Source organism: Spea bombifrons, chromosome 7 (genome assembly GCF_027358695.1).
Source record: "Spea bombifrons isolate aSpeBom1 chromosome 7, aSpeBom1.2.pri, whole genome shotgun sequence".
Classification (NCBI taxonomy): Eukaryota; Metazoa; Chordata; class Amphibia; order Anura; family Pelobatidae; genus Spea; species Spea bombifrons.
The window spans coordinates 15,351,921-15,371,677 of record NC_071093.1 but is presented as its reverse complement, the minus strand read 5'-3'; the positions used below and the strand labels follow the sequence as shown (position 1 = coordinate 15,371,677).

Genomic DNA, 19,757 nt, shown 5'->3' with positions numbered 1-19,757 from the left:
TACAGGACATGAAGGAATATATTAACATTAAGAGCGGGCCTACATCCCTCTGTTTAGAATACAAATGTTTAATGTTCTTTTTCAAGTTAACTGGTATTAAAGCGGCTTCTGTAGTTAGAGATACAGGACGGGTCCCTAGATTGTAAGCGTCTTTACCTAGTATTGGTTTGTCTTTGTCTGTTCTAGTTTTGTCATACCTAACCCAGGACAGTGCTGTCCTTTCTGGTTCCACTCTCCTTTCTGGTCGGCATCAGGATATGCCATCATATCCCAGCACACCACTTTTAATGGGCCAGTTGCGGAGGTCAATGCTCTTTCTTTTAACTATCCCATTGGTCAGTGGCGTTACATAGATCCTCCTCATGCGGCGGGGGGGTCGGTCTGCTTCTTCATGCCTGGGCCTAGGCCAGAAGATGACATGGAATTTGTGTACTGTAAGAAGCGCTGTGTAAATTGTTGGCCCTATATAAATTAAAAAAAGAAAGACAATTGGCAGTAGACCAAAAGTGCAACTATTTTTTTCATATTTTAGGGATTATGAATCTGTGTTTTAGTTTGTAATATTTTGGTAATGTGTGACTTCACTGAGGTGTCTCCATTTAACAGTAAGTAAAGTAAAGTATGACTTTAGTAAGACTTATTGAGTAGGCTAGAAAAACAGAAATGCCACATTCTATACTGGGATAAAAAATGAACAGAACATTCAAACAGAAAAACTTCTATTTGTCAATAGAATAGTAGTAAAAATAAGAAGAATTATAACAATTCATCAGGGTAGAAAAATGGTTCACTGAGCAACAATCATGTTACAATTTTTCTCGTTAATACATAGTGTGTGATGTTTATTCTCGTTTCCTTCTCTGGTTACTCATCTGGTTAATTCCTTTTAAATTCCGCCTTACTCGAAGGCCCTGATACATATTGCCGTGTAATTCTTGCCAAGTGCCTCCAGGAATGATTTGGTGAGCTGTTATGTGTCCTGCTGTTCACTCCATGTCTGATGATTGAGAACCAGCTGAGCTCTCTGCAGAGGCCACAAACTTTCATTTTCAATCTGGTTCTGGGTGTCCTGAGAGTTGAGGAAAGAGTCGTCTGTCTCCACAAGACTGTTCAGCCCCGCACGTGTGCTTTGAAATATGTCTAGAATGCCACAGGTACAGCAACTGGGTTATTTAAAGCAAACTATATACACAAAGCACATTGCACCTTTTGCTGGATCAGGAATTCCTGAAAGTTAAACGTTAATCAATGTTAATCTTTTAGCACTGCGAGTATTTCTAATCTGCAGCATTGGTAGCAGGACCCCTTGTCTGTACTTATGGAATGGAAAACCTGTTAATGTAATTAAAGTTTAACTAATATCCCTCCACCACCACCAAGAAATATATGAACATCAATAAAGCATAAAACCAGCATACATGGTAACATTTTAAGACAGTAAAGAATTTTTCAAATTAAAGCTATTTCCTAGAACATATTGTTTTTTTTTTAGAAAATATAATTACCCAAATGATTACCTTATCTTATAACCCATATATATTGGCTAAGAATGTTTGCTTTGAAAAGTCCGATGCATCTTAAAAATCGGTGTATCATATGTTTAAGAATTTTAATTCTGTCTGCCATATACTTGGGAGCATACCTACCATCTGTTCTGGGTATGGTGGGACTGTTCTAATGTGGAGCTCGAGTCCCACCACTGATTATCCCTGAAGCACGGAAAATATTGCTCTTTCCATGCAGGTTGCCACATACCTGATGATACTTCAATCACACACTGGCACTGCCCGGTGTACTGCTGATAACGCATAGCCTTGTATGTAACCTCAACTTCCATCTCGGACTCTTGGCCCCTTTGTAGGGATTTGTATTACTGCAGTTGAGCTTTTATTTTATAGATTTGTTATTGTTTTATTTTCACACATCCTCCATCTTTTACTTATTATCTTGATTTAACCTTAGAGAATGCTGCCAAGGCAGAATAAATGTCTCTGAAATATGTCTGTTTTTTAGTTTGTCTGTAATTGATCCATACGTGGCGATTTCACTTCGTGTTCTGTAATATTTTTTCTCTTGTCGGCCAGTTTAAGAGCAGCGTATAAATAAGGTAAGCCTTGGAGTAATCTGTTACTGGTTCAGCACTGCTGAATGCTGATTATGTACTGGATGAAGGGCCATTGGGCAGAAAATAGACAGCAGTTTAGCAAGATGAGTTTAAGCTTTTTAGACACAAGTTGTTCATTTGACTCGATCCACGGTAGGACTGGGCAGAGAAAGCATTAGACTCATGGTATTATCTTGTTTTTTTTTTAACTCACATTTCTCAGAAGCCTCACTGATTACGAAAAAGCGATTTTACCTGGTGCTTTGCTTTAACCATGGGATATACATGTTTTTTTGAATCCATATTTATAGGGACGATGGGGTAATCCTAACCTAGACATAACGATTTTGGAGACCTATTAGGATACCGTGCACGTTTTATTAAGGAGCCGTTATGCAACCTATGTTTGCTTGATTGATTGACTTTTGAATCCCTTAAGTTAGAGAAGTATTTTAGAGCAGCTGCCCCCTTACGGTAGAAGTGAGCATGCGGAGAAACAAAGGAAGCATCCATGAGCATCTGCCCCGTGCAGCTCATTTCTGCTATGAATCCAATGATACATTGTTCATCCGATCTATACTAGTAGACGGAGGAGGGGAGACTTAGGTGCAAAAACCCAATGCTTCTCCTGGAAACAGTGCTTTGCTGCAGAGAAAGCATTTTTAATGAAAATAAAATACAAAAATATGACTGCTTACTAAGCAAAGAATTAAGCAAATAAACAATGCACCTCCAATGGCAACAACGCACATTTTGGCCGCAGATAACCGGGGATTTATGGGCAGGATTTGGCTCTTGTAGTTTCATTTTGTGATCTTACTTTATGTGGTTAGACGTTGTGTAAGCAGCTCCACACAAAGTTGGATTATTCAGTTGTTCCCCTTTTCAGGCTAATAATAGCAACATAATTAGCTGAAGGAGATAATGGAAAAGAGCAGTAATTACCAGATAAGATAATGGAAACTGACTTGTTTTTACACAAGAAGCAATTAAAGACCAGATTACAAAGATAAAGGTGCTCTAGCTTTTTTAGTATTTTTTATGTGTTTGTTTTACACATTAGGTGCACAACTGTAATGTAACTTTCATGCGTGGAGTCCACGCCGCACAAGATGTTCTGTATTATGACAATATTCCTACCTGGATGCATCTAAAATCCACCTGCCTGTTGTTTTGGGTCATTGAATAATTATACTACCGATTAGACTGAGGGTAATGGCATGTAAATGAGCATAATTGCCTTCTTTTTTCAGTTTATCTTCCAGCATTACAATATAAAAAAAAAAGAAAAATACAATAGAAAGATGCATTTACTTGATATCTATTCTGAGCCATTTATGGCTGCCATTTAGACACAGAAAACACTGCACCCTTTGCTGTAATACATGTTTGGTTGAATATAGTTCTATAATCAAAGGCAATAATAAGTTGATTTAGGGGAGCGACAAGAACACTATGTAAAGAAATAATGGAGCTTTTAATATGTTAAGGCCATTTACCTCTGTGAGTGCTTTTGGCACATTTCAAATCAGCCTTGTGGCCCTTTAAAGAAGTGGCAGAATAAGGTACATTTCGGATGCTATAGGCTCTGATGGAGTTGCTAGTCATGTTATGATTAATATAAAGAAGCTAAATGTAGTAGTAGTTGGTGTACAGTCTGATCAATAATTTGGTTCCACACTGAATGAAATGGGAAAATACTTTGAGGAAACAGGTTGGTGAGATCTCTAACCAACGAGACATTACCTGCCGACGGGCTGGTTAAATGGATGCTCCTTACAGGAATGGGTTTAATTTGTATTTGTCATCCACATAGGTTAGCCTAGTAGGAAGTAGTAGATGTTTTTGAGCACAGAAGGTAAAGGTCCTCTTCTGGATCTGGTTCCAAGAGCAGTAGGCATGATAGATATAGAAAGGGGTTTTCAAAGAATTTTATGACTTGATGTATTTCAAGGAATAAAGTTAAAGAAAGAGGTTATATAGTAATTTAAGATCATTTAAGTACTCCTAGATTAGAGAAACGTCCTTCATGTTTTTTCCCATGACCCATTGTAATAAACCACAGATAGTTACATGTGTCACACGTGCAGATACAGGCAAGCTCCATGCCCGGTGACGCAATGGCTGGCACCCCGTGACCTCGCACAGGGTTATGACCTGTAGTATGACAATGCTAACGTTTTTTTCTATCAGGAGTAAAATTAGATTGTGGGATTGTGGGAAGCCCAGGCCGTGGCGTGAGTGGAGAGTCGTTAAGCCGAAATACTTCAGTCCAGTTTATTTCTTTCAGGTTTTTGTGGGTTTTACATACATGTACAAGCTGCATTTGGCCCTGCGTGAATATATACTCGCACACGCCAAGCTGGGTCTGTTCTGTTTAACCATGGGATTCCCCAGAATCCTTTGCTGCAGTGAAGCCACTTGTGGGTTTGTTATAGGATCTGGCAGAATATTCTTTGTCCCCCAGACATAAATGCGCTCGCGCACGCTTTGTATTAGATATCCTATGTAACTTTAATAACCGACTCTGTAATTACCTTGCAATGTATAAATTCAGCTGTTTGACAGCATATATATCAAGGTTACCTACCGTAATTAGTGGAGCACAGTTAAGAGTCTGTTTTCACCGCAAACATTTCCATTGAAATCCGATCTCATTTTTTTTAAAAAAAAATTCTTCCCCTCTTAAAATTGACGTGGCCGTAGTTTTGAAGTGCAACTTTTAGTTGATAGTTATTTTTATTAAGAATGATTGGTGTATGTAACCATACTCTCTTTGCTGTTAACAGATACCCTTGCTGCTATGCTTAATTATATTATTGTTAGACCAAGAGGTTTTTAAAAGAAATATGCACAGACCACAGTTCTCGTGGTTGCTAAAACTATTTCCCAAGTATTAAAAATGATCCACATCTTAAATATTATAGATAATTAAAACACGTCTTTTACATATATTAGTAATCTATGTAATGCTTAGATTAGCTGTACAGACCAATCCAGAAAAATTATCTAAATATACTGTAGATTATAAACAAATAGTTTTAATTGTATTATTAAAACCCACCGCTGGTGAAAAGACAGGTTCTTCCAGATCTTCGTACTTACGTCCACTTCATAATTACAGCTGTTCCTACCGGTTATTATCAAAAGGTTAACCATATGAGTATCTTGTGTACATTCGCTTTCTCTCTTGTAGTTTATTTGTATTTTTACACCGATTCTATGCACATACAACATGCTCGCATTACACGTCCCGTACATACATGGCAGGCATTTACTTGAATTCTCCTTTCTTCGATAATGCCTCTTATTTTAGTTATTCATCCTGTTTCGATTGCTGAAATGCCATTAAGTTCAAAGCTTTAAGTGTAGCTGTTTTTGATAATTGATTAAAAAGATTGTAGATAAATGTACATAAGAATGCACTCGTCATCTCCATGTGTGCAGCCAACACCAGTATCTCAAGAATGATGTCTTATTAAAGATTTGTCTTTTGCAGAACAATTCAAGCAGATGCTTTAGAAATCCAAATTTAAAAGAATGTCTTTCATTTAGTGGCGACTATTGTCCTGCTTATTGATTGAAATGATGGCGCCTCTTTCTCCCCTTTCATGTATTGACTTCGGTTTATCTCTGTGCATGTTATCTGCAGTCCTCATTTTTTTTTCTTTTAATCTTTCTTTTAATCTTTATATCAGTTCTAACAGTCTGTGTGTGTTGTATCCATCAGTCATTCCACACAAGGACTTATCTTAAAAGTTGTGACCTGAAAGCACCACCGCATACTCGACTAGGTGGTTCAGCCCAAATAAATATACCTGTAATAATATATAATAACGTCACTATAATAGTTTAGCTGAATACCGCTAGTTGTATATAAAAACAATGCTCCTTCCCCACCGCAATTGCTATATTTACAGGCTTACTGTATTATGCTGCAAAACTATATGAATTTCAGTTAAGTGATATTGTTGAGAAAGTTATACTCCACTGATCTTGTTGTGATGGGGTTAATTCAGCGAGAAAAGGATTATTGTATGAATATGTTACAACACAACATAATTCGGGTTAGCAATAACTTTACTGGAATTTGGCAACTTTCAAAAAGCTTGTATTGTGTTAAGGAGAGCAAACCTTTTAGGGTCCATGTTAGATTTTAAGAGATGTAAGGGATTGTAACACAGTTTTAATTTTGGGATTTATATTTGCCTGTCTTGTGAAAAGACACTTAGACTAGATGGGCCGAATGGCTGTTGCCATGAAATTCTATGTTTTGGTGCAGTTTTCCCTACCTTCACTGACACGACAAACATATATATTTTTAAATAAACATTGTTTAAGGTGCATAGATTGAATGTCACTGCTGATCGCTCATTCCAGAGATGGGTACAGTGGGAAGATGACTTTTTAAAGCTAGAGTTTAAAGCCAAAATTTTTTGAGGCGATAAATTGCCATCATGGCAGCCTGTTTATGGCGAGGCGGCATGGAGTGATATCCGTCAGGAGATAGATCCAGTATGTACCTTTTATCTACATACATGGTAGGGCCACCACTTGCACAATACAGCTGGAGTCCCGTTGTTGCTAGCTGTGCAGTCCATCAGGCATTGAACAGTATGAAGGGCCCTACACATAAAAGTATATAGTATGGTTAGCGTAGAGACATATATGATGATATTTGGTGTTGGTTTCCTGCCTCGTGTTGTAGATAGATAGTTTAGAAGCACATACATTTACAGCAGATAAGCGCTTATCTTACACCTCAGAAACCTTCTGAAAGGGACCAGCCTTTATAACTGATAAGTATACTTCAATACGCAAACGTAAATAAATCACGCTGATACCTCACAATGAAATGGAGCTTCTTTTATTTTAAATGCCCCGTTTGTATAATTCATTGTTTGTACAATACGTTTTATTGATGGTAGGTATTCTATTATATTTCTCTAATGTGTGTGCCGCCCAGCCTCAAGAAGTCCATGTCACTGGAAGAGATCCATCAAAACCAGACGTTATTCCCTGGAGCATCACATTTTTTCCCTCTCATTTCTTATTTGTCACTGTACCTGAAATACTGAATATATTATACTTACACAAAGAGGGATTTTTATACACAACAGCTGAAATCACTGCTTATGGCCCACCTTTGTTGTTTTCTATTTCGTTTTCTGGGGCAACGTTGTTGTAGCCCCAGTGTTATCAAGCAGATGTAACACTAAATGCTTATGACTATGTGGGTTACTTGCCTCAGGCTAAGTGGCACATGTGTAAGTGGGAAAACATTTTGTATAGTAAACTCCCATAAACAGGTTTAAAAGAAACTTTTGTTTTTAAAATACCATACTTTACTCAGAAGAAGTCGCATGAATAAGCAGCATGTGTTTCCAAATAAACAGCACTCCTACATCTAGTTGTGCAGGTGAGGGATCTTTGAACTAGAGGCATGCGTATTTGCTTAAGTGCACATAGTAGCAATGTAGAAGTTGGGGTGTCTTTCATTTATGGGGTCACTCCAACAAAAACGTTGTAGCTCTAATGCTTGGCCAAGTCTTTCAGAGTGGAAACCCCATTTAACACTTGCCTCAACTTGCCATTCTAGTCCTCTTTGTTTCTTTGGTCTGAGATATTATGTTGTAAATATATAGCCTGCTTATTGTTGTATTCAAAGATTTAGAACGGGGTATCCCAGTGAGAAGCTCACCACCTGTCGCTGAGTGAATTGTGTTGCTCTGCCACCTACAAGTGTGGTGGATTGCAGATAAAGATATATATATATCTATATAATATGTATTAGAAACCCATCATATGTATATAGCATAGGGGACTGCCTTTGTTTGGGTTTAGAAGAACTTTAAGGACTGGATATTGGTAAAATAATGCTGAAAGTGTCACTTTGAGCTTCAGATCTAGACGTCTGTAAAGTAACTTTAAGAGAACTTTAAAAGAACTTAAAAAAAAAAAGTTATATCCTCATCAATAACTCCTATTGTTAGAACGAAACAAAAAACTCCAGCTATTGTTTAGCTGTAAGTGGAGGGGGGCAGTTTCCCTATAGTGGTGGGGGTGTTACACTGTCAATGTGTAATTTTAAAACATGTTTGCATGTGAATTCTAGATTTGTCTGTATGCGCTGCATTGAAAGCGTTAAATATATTTATTTCCTGTACATATTTATAACAGATTCATCTTTTTTTTAATTATCCTGGGATCAATATATAATGCGCTATGACATTTTGTATTGAAGCATACTGTAACATAATAATTATTTTTATTTATTGTTACTTTTGGGGATGGAACCTTAATTGAATAATTTTACAGCCACATCATTTGGAATAAGCTGTAAAACGAAAAAATATTGTATGATGCTGCTTTTAAGGGCACCCATTATATTTTACTTAATATTTTACTTAATATATACATACTGTACGTTCTACATACCAAATATATAACTGCAGCCCCTGTCTACCAAGTGGTGGTAAATATTGTTTGCGGCGTTTAAGGAAGCTGCTTAGGGTCCTAAGGTGATAAACATTATGCAAATTATTGTAAATGGAAGAGGGGAGAGGATATTGTTTCTAAATCAAAGACTGTTTATTACAGTCTGAACTCCGTCAGCAACTCAGCTAAGGCAACTTGAACAACTATTATTATTATTATTTATTGTTTTATATAGCGCCATCATGTTCCACAGAGCTGTACAATGGGTAACCAGGACATAACAAATAATATATAACATAACAATTTGACTTACAGAAACAGGTGTTTCCAAGGGGGACACCGTGAAAATGTAAAAGGACCATACATATGCACATACCTGGGATCTCACCCTGATTCTCCAGGTCTCTCTACTTCTCAGCACCTGAGGATGCCCCCTATCCGGCAAAACGCGTTGTGCATTTACAGTCATTACTTTTTTCGACAGCCCCTACAGGAAGCAGATGGTGTATAACTAGAAACATGGCTTCCTACGCTTCTGCAGCTGAATGAATGCAGCGTTCTTACTTGTTTTCTTAAGAGGGCAACTCTGCAGCATTATATGTAAGCGGATTTTATTATTCTGTTAGCCCCCTTCTCCAGAGCCTCTGGGTAGCCTGACTTGGGAAGTTCCCAGGTATGCATATGTATTAAAGTACACACCATGTGCCTGCACACACATCTTGCAATGCTACATGGAAGCCCCTTTAGAGTTAAAAGATCTTGCTATTTCATACAGTAAACTGAGCTCAGTCTGGTTGGAGGAATTTCATTTATTCTTATGGGCATCATAAAGTGAAGATAAAAGGTAGATCTCTGGAAACAGGAACTTATTCCATTAACAGTGATCAGTGATTAAAGCAGATTGCACTGCTCAATTAAAGGAGATGTGGAACTTTAACAAGACATTATGTAGAAAGCGGGTTTTATGTGATTTTTTTTTTTTTATCATCTTGCATGCTTTCAGTATTACATCTTCGTCTGATGTTTACTTCTCTCCGATGACCGCAAGATATCAGGTCTGGTTCAGCTATGTTGTGGGACCGCATCAGCCTTCCTGTGTCGTGAACATATCTGTATGTGTAAAAGATGACTTTTTTTTTGTAAGTGCGAGGTGATGAGTATCACATATATCCCCCAGACCTAGTGGAGCCAGGTTAGCAGCTGTCCTGTCGCATGAAATGTTTTACTTTACCGTGAAATTGGTAGGTACTTCCTCTCGCACATTAATTCATCCTTTGTTCCAAATTCTAAGTTACAGGAAACAGGCTAACCTCATCAAATTCCATCCAGGTTTGCTTAATAGGGAAAACTAGCATTTTAAAGTGACTGCTGCTCCCCGATCGGCATTAATGTTTTTCGGTTTCCCTTCTGAGAAAACGTAAGAAATATAATACCAGAAACATCTTCCTTCAAGTAATTAAAATTAAATGAAGGCACAGATCCCTAACCAAATATTTAGTGTGTTTTAACCCTTTTGATACAGCTGGATGAGCTCGATCACTGGGTTATCAAGTGTCTGCCCATTAACTCATTTGCGACAATATAAAAAGCAGATTTTGCAGAAAAGAGCTTCCCACATAGTAAAATTAATTATGTTTTGAGCGTCAGCGCATAGTGGTTTGTGGCTGGTAACTGATTAAATAAAGGGGGAAATTCCATGGAAAGAACAAGTACCGTATTTGCTCAACTATAAGACAATCCTGAATTAAGATGACCCCCCAAAGTTTTAATATTACTTTAGGAAAAAAAGAAAAAGCCTGAATATAAGACTACCCTATGGGTAAAAAGTTTTACTAGTAAATATTAATTCACATGTAAACTAGTTTTTCATATTTAATGAAAACTATGATTGAGAAAAAAATGTTTTTTTGTTTTTATTTCCTTTTATTTGCTACTCTGCCCCCAGATATGCCTTATGCCCCCCTATATGCCACTCTGCCCCCAGATATGCCTTATACCCCCCTATATGCCACTCTGCCTCCCTGATATGCCACTCTGCCCCATATATGCCTTATACACCCCATATGCCACTCTGCCTCCCTGATATGCCTTTCAACCCCCTATATGCCACCGTCCCTCCAGAAAACCATTTTACCCCCCACCAACTTACCAGTGTGTCCCTAGTCTTGTCCCCCCCGTGCTTCAGACTCCCTGGTGTCCAGTGGTGCAGCTGGTGGAGGTCTGTGCGACCGGCCGGTGCTGCTGGTCATGTCACACCGGTGCTCTGGCATAGAAGCCCCGGCGGAAGTGCCCGCAGTGGAGGTTGTCTGTGCACATCCCCCAAGCGTTCACAGGGTGCATGATGCGCACAGACAACCTCAACTGCTGCCGGCACGTCTGTCGGGGCTTCTGTGGTGGTGCACCGGAAGGTCATGTGACGCCGCCGCTCCGTCATAGAAGCCCTGGCAGAAGTGCTGGCAGCAGCTAAGGTTGTCAGATGTTGGCAGACGTCCACCGGGTGCCAGACAAGGAGGATCCAGGTCCCCTGCAGCGCTGTGGGGGATCTGGATCTTAGTCGGACCTCTATTTGCTCTGAAAAAACCTTGTCTTATAATCGAGGTATTTTGTTTTTGTGTTAAATATAGTTCATAGTAATGCTGTTTCGGATAAACTAAAGCTTTGATTTAATTTTGCTCTGGTAAGCTTCCTTTATCTGCAGACCTGAGGGCTGCCGTTGTAGTTGTGATATTTTGGGTAACTTTCCCTGCTAAAACTACTCACTAAGCTGATTCTCCATGCAAATAATATAAAGTCTATTTAATGAAGTCCATTGCTCCATAAACTGGGTGGTTAAGACTATGCCATTCTATTGTTTATCATAGAAATAAATAATCGGCAGCACACACTCCTATTCGGTGTATCCGCAAGACATGTTTAATGCTTACCACTAAAGTGGAGATGTTTTGGAGCCTCAACCTTTTTCAACGTGTCCACCCTCAAAATAATGTGATACTAGTAATAAAAAACAATGGGAGTTCCCTTTTAAGTTACCAAAGTTGTCTAGACTCGGGGACGTTTTGCATCAGGATATAGCAGACACCTAGTTTTCAGCGCTTTGCTTTAAAATTCCGTTTCCTGTCCCACATGTCAAAACTCTAACAACACAAAATATGGGTATTTGCCATTGAGTCGCAGATGTACGTTCCCTGTATGTGTCAGAAGCTCTATTTATTTGTAGATCTACAGATGCATTGTTGCCCTCTTCGAAACTTGTACCCAGACATCTTTAGTTCGCATGATAAATGATCTGTCTGATTGCAAATTACTTTTTCTTTGTAAGTCTAGGCTAGACACACTTATATAGGATTGAGGGGCCAAATATGCACTTGTAGGAGTCGGCTAGGTTTTTTATTACCCAGGATGGAAAATAGTTATAAAGATCTGCAGAAAATAACAGCACAAGTTAGAAGCCAATCTGTGGTTTATATTTAATTCTGTGCACATAAATACTGAGTTGGGTAATTGTAATCACTGTTTCTAAAAGATGCTGCAAACTAGGGTGCTAAACATGTTTTTATTATCATCAGATTAGCAGTTCTGCATTTGTTATGTCCTATCTACCTTTAGCTTATAAAAATGCCAGTGAGATGTAACTATCAGAATCCAGTTCTTTCATGCAAGGATCCGAATGAACATTATGATTCCCCAACTCCATTGTAGCTCCACATATTATGTTGCTGTTCCAATAAAACGAAAAGTTGATACCTGTTTTATTGGGCAAAATATGTAAAGTTACATGAACTTGTGGGACCTCAGAGGACTCTTCTTCAGATGGAAATTCCCAGACATAAATAAAAAGGCTTGGGTGTCTTCATCAAGCCCTTACCCCTCTCTTATCTACGTGCATGTCTGGCTTAACAAACGGCACAGTTGTTTTTGTTGTCTTTAGGACAGTCTTTCTTAACCAGATCTCTTTATAACATCGTTCATTTAGTATATGCACCTATGTTACTATTCCCTTTCCTTCACTCAGCATGGTCATTTGTTGATTTGAAACAGCTGACATTGTGTCATATATTAGCGGTAATCTAAGCTTCAAGCCATCGATAGGCGATCAGCCTGATGAATAGAGTACCAAGTTACAGGACTTGTGTACTCTGGCTACAATGCCCCATGTAAGCCAACTTCTTGGTTTTAATATATTCCATATTGAAATTGTTTATTAAGGATTTCATACATAACAACTTACATTTGACAGCTTCTTAAGGTCAAAAAGTGCACATGGCAGTGGAAGGTATTTAAGTATCACATTCAGTTTAATACATGCAATATCTCAAATTGACTCCAAGCAATACGGAACTAATTTAACATCTAAACTTTGCATGAACCGCCATGAGTCCTTGTGCACTATACACATATTGATACTTCCAACACCGTACATTGAATTGTGAACAGGCTTATACTTTAGATTAATGCAAACACATACTACAAGCTTTAGGATCCCAATAGAAACAAAGCAAAAATGGTGATCAAGGATCTAGCCCTCTTGTCATTGAGCTCTGAGGCCATATTACCCTTTTTACCCATAGAAGCCTTCAATTGCTTCATTCCATACATTGGGGGTAGGCCTTGCATCTTGAGACTAAGCCTGATAAGGGCCCACATGAGATCCATGGGCCCCTTACTTATAGTCTAGAAGAGCCCATTCTGCCATGGGACGACATCTCCATATAAGCCAAAACTGCTTCTTTAAGAATTAATATGATTTTCTCTTTATGAATATATCAAAATATTAGCAGTGTCTGGCAAAAAAAGGCAGGTTCATCACCTCCCCATTGGAAGCAGTGGTTTATGGCTCTTTGGTATTGATGTCTATTCTAACTTATTTTCTTGCTATAAAGAAGACTTATGCATAGCGTAGAATCAAAATGCAGGAAAATCTGTAGGCCTTTCAAAAAAAAACAAAACATTAATCCCTTAATGACAAAGCCTGTACATGTACGGGCCCAAACTGCATTGTTTTCAATGGGTTTTGGGACCACCCATTGTCCTTAAGGGGTTAAAAATATTTCGATTTATGTGGAAATCACTATTGAATCTGAGCAAAATATTCCAAAAGTCTAAGCATACGAGATACTGAAAGGGCACAAAAGAGATTTGATTCTACATAGAAAAGAATTGTAGCCAGAATTTACACATCTGATGTTATTAATTAATTACAAACCACTATTGAGGTGTCAGTGTACTTTGTGTAAAGAGCTTGAATTGCACACCTAATCACTACCAATTTAGCAGAAAATACAGAACTCTTTATTCGGTTAAGTGTGAAAGATTAGATGTTTAATGTGTGAACCTGGGCTCAGGTAACAGTATCTGTTTTCTCTTTTTTTCTCCCAGTGGCAGATGAAAGGAACGTTGCCTCTTTGACTGTGCAGAAGTCAGGTAAGGAATTCTGTCTGTTTTTACCCCAGCTGCTTTTAGAGGGGATTATGTGCACCTAACAGCTGGATCGGGTTTACAGAGAACCTGGTGATGGAAACACCCAAGCTCATTAATGCTCAAGGTCTCTGCCACTCTTTAAAAGAAAACACCAAATACTGGCTTGTGCACAAAACAGACAGCAGTCACAGAAAGACAAATTCGTATCCCCCAATGCATATTCCTTTACTTGAAAGTGCAAGGTCTCGGAGCAGGAACATTGTTGATCTTCATATGTGCTGATTGAGACTGTTTTATTTTCTTCACACTTGTGGGGCTCGGGGAGGGCTCGGGGTTTATGTTTCTAAGCAAGACTGTTGAGCTGTCGTCGTATGCCGCCTCTCATAAACGTTATTGTATTGTTCCAAAGTGAAACGCAGATCTAAGGCCGACAGCGGAAGTCTGTGATATAACAATGTTCCCCAACTAGTCGAATACTATGTTATTTAAAGATGCAGAAAGCATGTTGCCCTCTTTGCTAGATATGTTAATGTGTTTAAAGGCAAGCTGCTGACTGCTTCATTGAGCCTGTTTTCCATCATTTTAATAGATGGGTGAGTGAGACCAGCAAAAACTCCAAGAGAAATGTGTTCAATGTACTGTTATCCATTAAATGTGTTTGACACCCCAGTAAAATCCATATTCTCCACAAAAGGGTTCATTGGCTATGTTTTTTCCAGTATTTCCATTTTAACTTTTTACCATGCCGTGGAAACAGCTGAATTTGGCGGCATTTAAGAAGTATTTTTGTCTGCTGGATCCTTGGCTTTGTCTTATGTTCAGAATAGGCTCAGGCCTATCTCATCCTGTTTGGATGTGGAAGGCTGTCCTATACTTATCACTTACTTTATGTCAGCTCCTTTTTATCATACTTTAAACAGTCAAAACCCTTTCACAGTACCTATTCACACTATTTCATGAATCCTCTGAATATTCTAATATCTGTTTTTGGCCCTCTTTAAGCAGGGAAAGTGGAAAGGGATGGTGCATAGGAGGATACAGAATAAATGATTGATAGGTACAAGTAGCCAAAACAATGGTGACATGAAGTAGAGGAACAGTGTCATTGTTTATGGCTGTGATTTATTTACTCTGGCCAATCAGTTACAAGGGTAAGGGACAATCACAGATCTATACGCTTGCTGACGCCATCTTACCTTCGTGGCTGCGGAGACAGATGAGAGGTATAAGAGTCAGTGTTACACTCAGGTGGGACTGAGGCTCAACGCCCATACTACATGTAGCGGAATTGTACGGAAAATTAATGTTGGTGGAGTGGATTCTAGAAGCTGTACTAATTCTAGTGGATTCTAGAGTGGATTCTATACGCTTGCTGATAGTTTATTGTATTTTCCTACTGGGATAATTATATTTTTACATGTAATCATTCATTTTAGGGTGCTTTTCTATATTAAAATTAGAAGCCATTCCCTGAAATACTGTCCCTAGGCTGTGTTTCAATAAAACACTTACTGCAAAGCCTCATATTTTTGTAAAGCACAAAATAAATAAAAATATTCTTCACAAATTAGGCAGGCCAGCCAGGGGACTAGACGGTGCTCGCGCAATGTGTCATTTCCTGAAATACTGTCCCTGGTTTGTGTTTCAGTAATACAATTACACTACCAGGAAAGCCTCATGTTTTTGTAGAGCACAATATAAATGTGTGCTATTATTAATTAGTAATTAGGCTAGCCAAACTATGGGCTGTCAGAGAAGGCAGTTTTGTATTGTTTTTGGTTTGTGTTGACAATCAGTTTTATGTTTTTAGACCCTAGAGCAGCAGCGGGCTCTTCACTACATGTCCTCTGAGCATAACACTGGGGTGCCAGCCCATCGGGCTGAGGGGAATGAATGTAGTGGTGACTGTGAATTCAGTCCCATAACATGTGGCTCAATGTGTCTGCATGTGCCTGCCCTTTGCCCCCATTGCTGATATTGTGGCTCTATCACCTCCCTTACTCAAACATATTGTCTAATTTTTGGAGAAATTGAGTCCTGTCGCTTGTGGTGAGATCTGTATGTCTGCCAGTGCCTACCCAGTGCTGCTGCCGCTCTATCAATTGGATGAGTCAATTCATCAAAATTGTCACATTTTTTGGGGAAAGTCCATCCAATGGCATGATGCTAGGTATGTCTATCCATTGGTGTATTCCTGCTGCTGTTGGTGGTCCTGAAATCCAAAATCTAGGATTTCTTCCTGAAGCTAATGCCGCTGTGAGTCCAGGAGGTGACAGAGATATCCCTCATTGAACATATCGCTCTGAATTTCGTCGACACCAAGCGGTCAGGAAACAAAATACGTTGCCAGAAAACGGACATGGCAAAAACAAAATAAAGAATTTATCCAAATCAATTTTGGTTGCTGTGTACAAGTTTACTTATGGTGAATCATGCGTTACATTGAGGCAGACGTTGACAGCAGATAAGAACCATTTGGCCATTCCTTTGTTCTTTAATTGTCTACGAAGCTTTCCCTGTACACTGAATAGCATATATAATCTTGCTGACTATAATACACTAATATTATGTTGTCAGCTTACCTGTTATGAACCCTAATTAACCTGTGGGTCAGGGCTGGATTGGTTTGCTAGTACTTTTTGTAGGTCACCTTATTTCTTGGCCAGTAATTACATTTGCCCCTGATAAAAAAAAAAAAAAAAAAAAAACCTGATAGCCCTCTTGTTCACAGCATCAACAGCCTCGCATTATGCATACTGCCAATTTTTGCAATATTTTAGGTAAAAATGCTCACTACTCCTTTATACACAAAATATTGCCAAATAATGCTCATTTATGCCCAGAATCCTGCACTGGTAATGCTTTCTGTTTTTGTGAATTCCTGAACAGCCAATACTCACTAAACTGCAGTATATTATACGCACGCTGCTTAATGGTCCGGGATGAACAGAATCTTGTGGATGAGACAAACATATTAACTACAATTCACTGCTTCATCTCTCAATGTAATTATTGCAGGTTAATTAAAATATAGTTATGTTGCCTAATATACTTGAAACATATCACACTTTTGTCAGCTTTATTTTCTTCTTCTACAAGAAAAACCCTGCATAAGATTGCGCATATATATTTATTATTATGCTCTGCCAACTTTAAATTTATTCCTGGCTCTGAAAATCTGTTACTAGTACATTAAAATGAGAACACAGCTAAAAAAAAACATATAAAACCCACTTATAATAACATGATAGATGATGTAATAATATCATTTTTATAATAAATACCGCATGCTAAATGAATCTAGTATTATTTTTCTTTTGCACTTCAAAAATTGCATTAAGTTCTTTAATATGCATTTTGGTAGTAAATTGCAATCCCGAACACTAATTTTTATTTCTGCTCCACTGAGGGATAATTCATTTTACTTTGTGCGTTCGGTGGAGCATCGTTAACCAGGGCTAGTAGGAAATATTAACTCATCCAGCCTTGGAAATAGATTGTGCGTGTTCTACAATTCTTTAAATCACATATGCAGGGATCATAAAGGGATATCATATGAAGCAAACATAAAATTGAGGCACGTTCTTTTTAAAGTGCTTAGCAGAGTGTGTACCTGCTTGCCAGCTTAATATAAATGTGTGCAGTTGTTCCAAGTGCCGTAATCCAAATACAGAGCGCTTCCTAACTCCCATATATGACGGTATCAGTTCCACAATAGCAATCACAGTGACCCAATGTGCTGATTAATAAGGGAGAGTTTACTCTGGGAGTGCTTTAATATGAATTCTGCAAAAACAATAAATAAGTAAAAACACTTATCTGATGAAGACTCTGCAGCTCTGTGGCTGCAACTACCCACCATCTCTATAGTCTGACGACTGATTGGCTGCTTGAAGTTAATGCACAGGGTTTCCGAATCTAACTCACATGTGTTGGCAATTTCTTTGCTGTTCTTGACATATAACACCTCCGATCCTTCATTATGATGGGCACCTGCCTGGGGGATATGGAATTATTGTATTGTTGGTATTGTAGCAATAACATACTTGTTTGTGACAGTACCGGGATACAGTACTGGTTCTGTGATACATGTACAAAAGCATTTTGCAGTCAGTTCTCTTTAACCTGCATATATACACCTGGCTGTCATACTAACATGATTCTGTTCTACAGGGTGATGGATATAAAACACAAACACATTCTCTGTACGTGTTTATGCCAAATGAATGAAGAAATGTATTTTAATGCCCTGTCCTTCATTCTCCATAAGATGGAGGAACTCCCTTTCCATTTTTTCTATTTGAGGTTCAGCTTTCCTTCCTCTCCTTCCTGTCTTGCTGTCCTACAGTATATATGTATATATATGTATATATATATATAACCCCGCAATAACACCGCTGAAATTAGACAAGATGGGGGCACATTTATCTGAAATAGTCTTGCTGACTCTTGTTGGCGAGAGAAGGGTTAATTGCCTGCAGGCTACACATGGTTTTGTGTATAGAAAAGCTAATGGATAGTTCATTTTCAGCACACTATGAATAAGTGCGTTCTGTTACAAAATTAATAGTTTTCCCATTTTTTCCAAGATCTGCTGTTAATTACATTTGCGATGTTTTCTCCTTCCTAGTCAAAACAGAATGTGACGATGTCTGAATGTATTAGGTAGACCTTTTTCCAAACTATATAATCTCTTTAAAATGCCATCTTTTGTATGGACCTTATTGCACTTTTGGTAACATAATCTAAGTGAAAGGTTGCAGCTGAGACGCTCCATTCACATCTCATGGCCATTGAATGGAGATCACAATCTTTCTTTGTCAAGAGCAGACAGCAGTATTATTTCCAAATGTTATAGGAGAGCACTTTACATACCATGGATATTTTGTAATGGTTTCTGTCATGTGCTGTGTTTTCCATCTCCCACCAGATATTTGGGATATAGTCCATTGCTAATTTGTCTAGCTACATTTGTGGCCAGCAGTACCTGGTTACTCCTGAAGTGTTTACGGGCAATTGTAGCGCATGTTAAAGGTTGAACATTAGCTGTTCCCTGCTGGCGGGGATGATCAGACATTTTTAAGTGAAGGACACTATACATTTTTTAATTTAAAATGATACTAACTAGTTGCCTTTGCTTAAAAATGTGTTAGAATGAATCATTCCCTTGCACATGTCTGCCCCTATATACACAAATGTTTTCAAGCTTGCACTCACACACAAACATCCTAGTATATACTTGCCCTGACATGCAAATTTTCCTTCACACACACAACGTCTCTCTTACCTCTTTTTCATTTCTTTCTATCTCTCTCGTTCTCTCACCTCTTGTTCTCTTCTCTCCCTGAAAGTGGATATAAGGAATAAATAAGGCATATGGCTGTGGCAGGGACATTAAAGGTTTAGTGGCCCGTAATACTGTTTGAGACACATTCTGTTAATAGCAGTGTTAAAAGTTCATTGCAGACATCAATTATGTGGGAAAGGGGAAGACCAAGGCTGAAAGAATGGTGCAGATGGCTTTTCTCCCTGGCAAAGGAGACAGTGAGCCTTAAGGAGTACCCAAGCATCAACGCTCAGCATCACTAGCCAATGCTTAGCTTGAGGGAGCAGACAATGTGATCAATGTTCACCCCGGCTGACCCTGCTCCCCCAGTGGGGGGGCAGTTCAGTCTGTCTCTAGAGGGCACCAACAGGGTGAATGACCCAACACCAAGGGGGTGACAAACTCCTTGCTGTTACCTGCTGATGAGGCTGGGGAAGCAGCAGTGTACAGGGAGGCTTAATCAACTTAATG

At 38.6% G+C, this 19,757-nt stretch overlaps 1 protein-coding gene across 3 annotated transcripts in view; it reads left to right on the top strand.

The window, feature by feature from the left end:
- The window catches only part of PARD3B (par-3 family cell polarity regulator beta), a 504,041-nt gene that overhangs the window by 218,402 nt on the left and 265,882 nt on the right, over positions 1 to 19,757 (top strand). For all 3 annotated transcript variants that reach the window (XM_053471715.1, XM_053471717.1, XM_053471716.1), the window contains exon 16: positions 13,919 to 13,963. In XM_053471715.1, the coding sequence (XP_053327690.1) occupies positions 13,919 to 13,963 (45 nt within the window). The remainder of the gene's footprint in view (positions 1 to 13,918; positions 13,964 to 19,757) is intronic.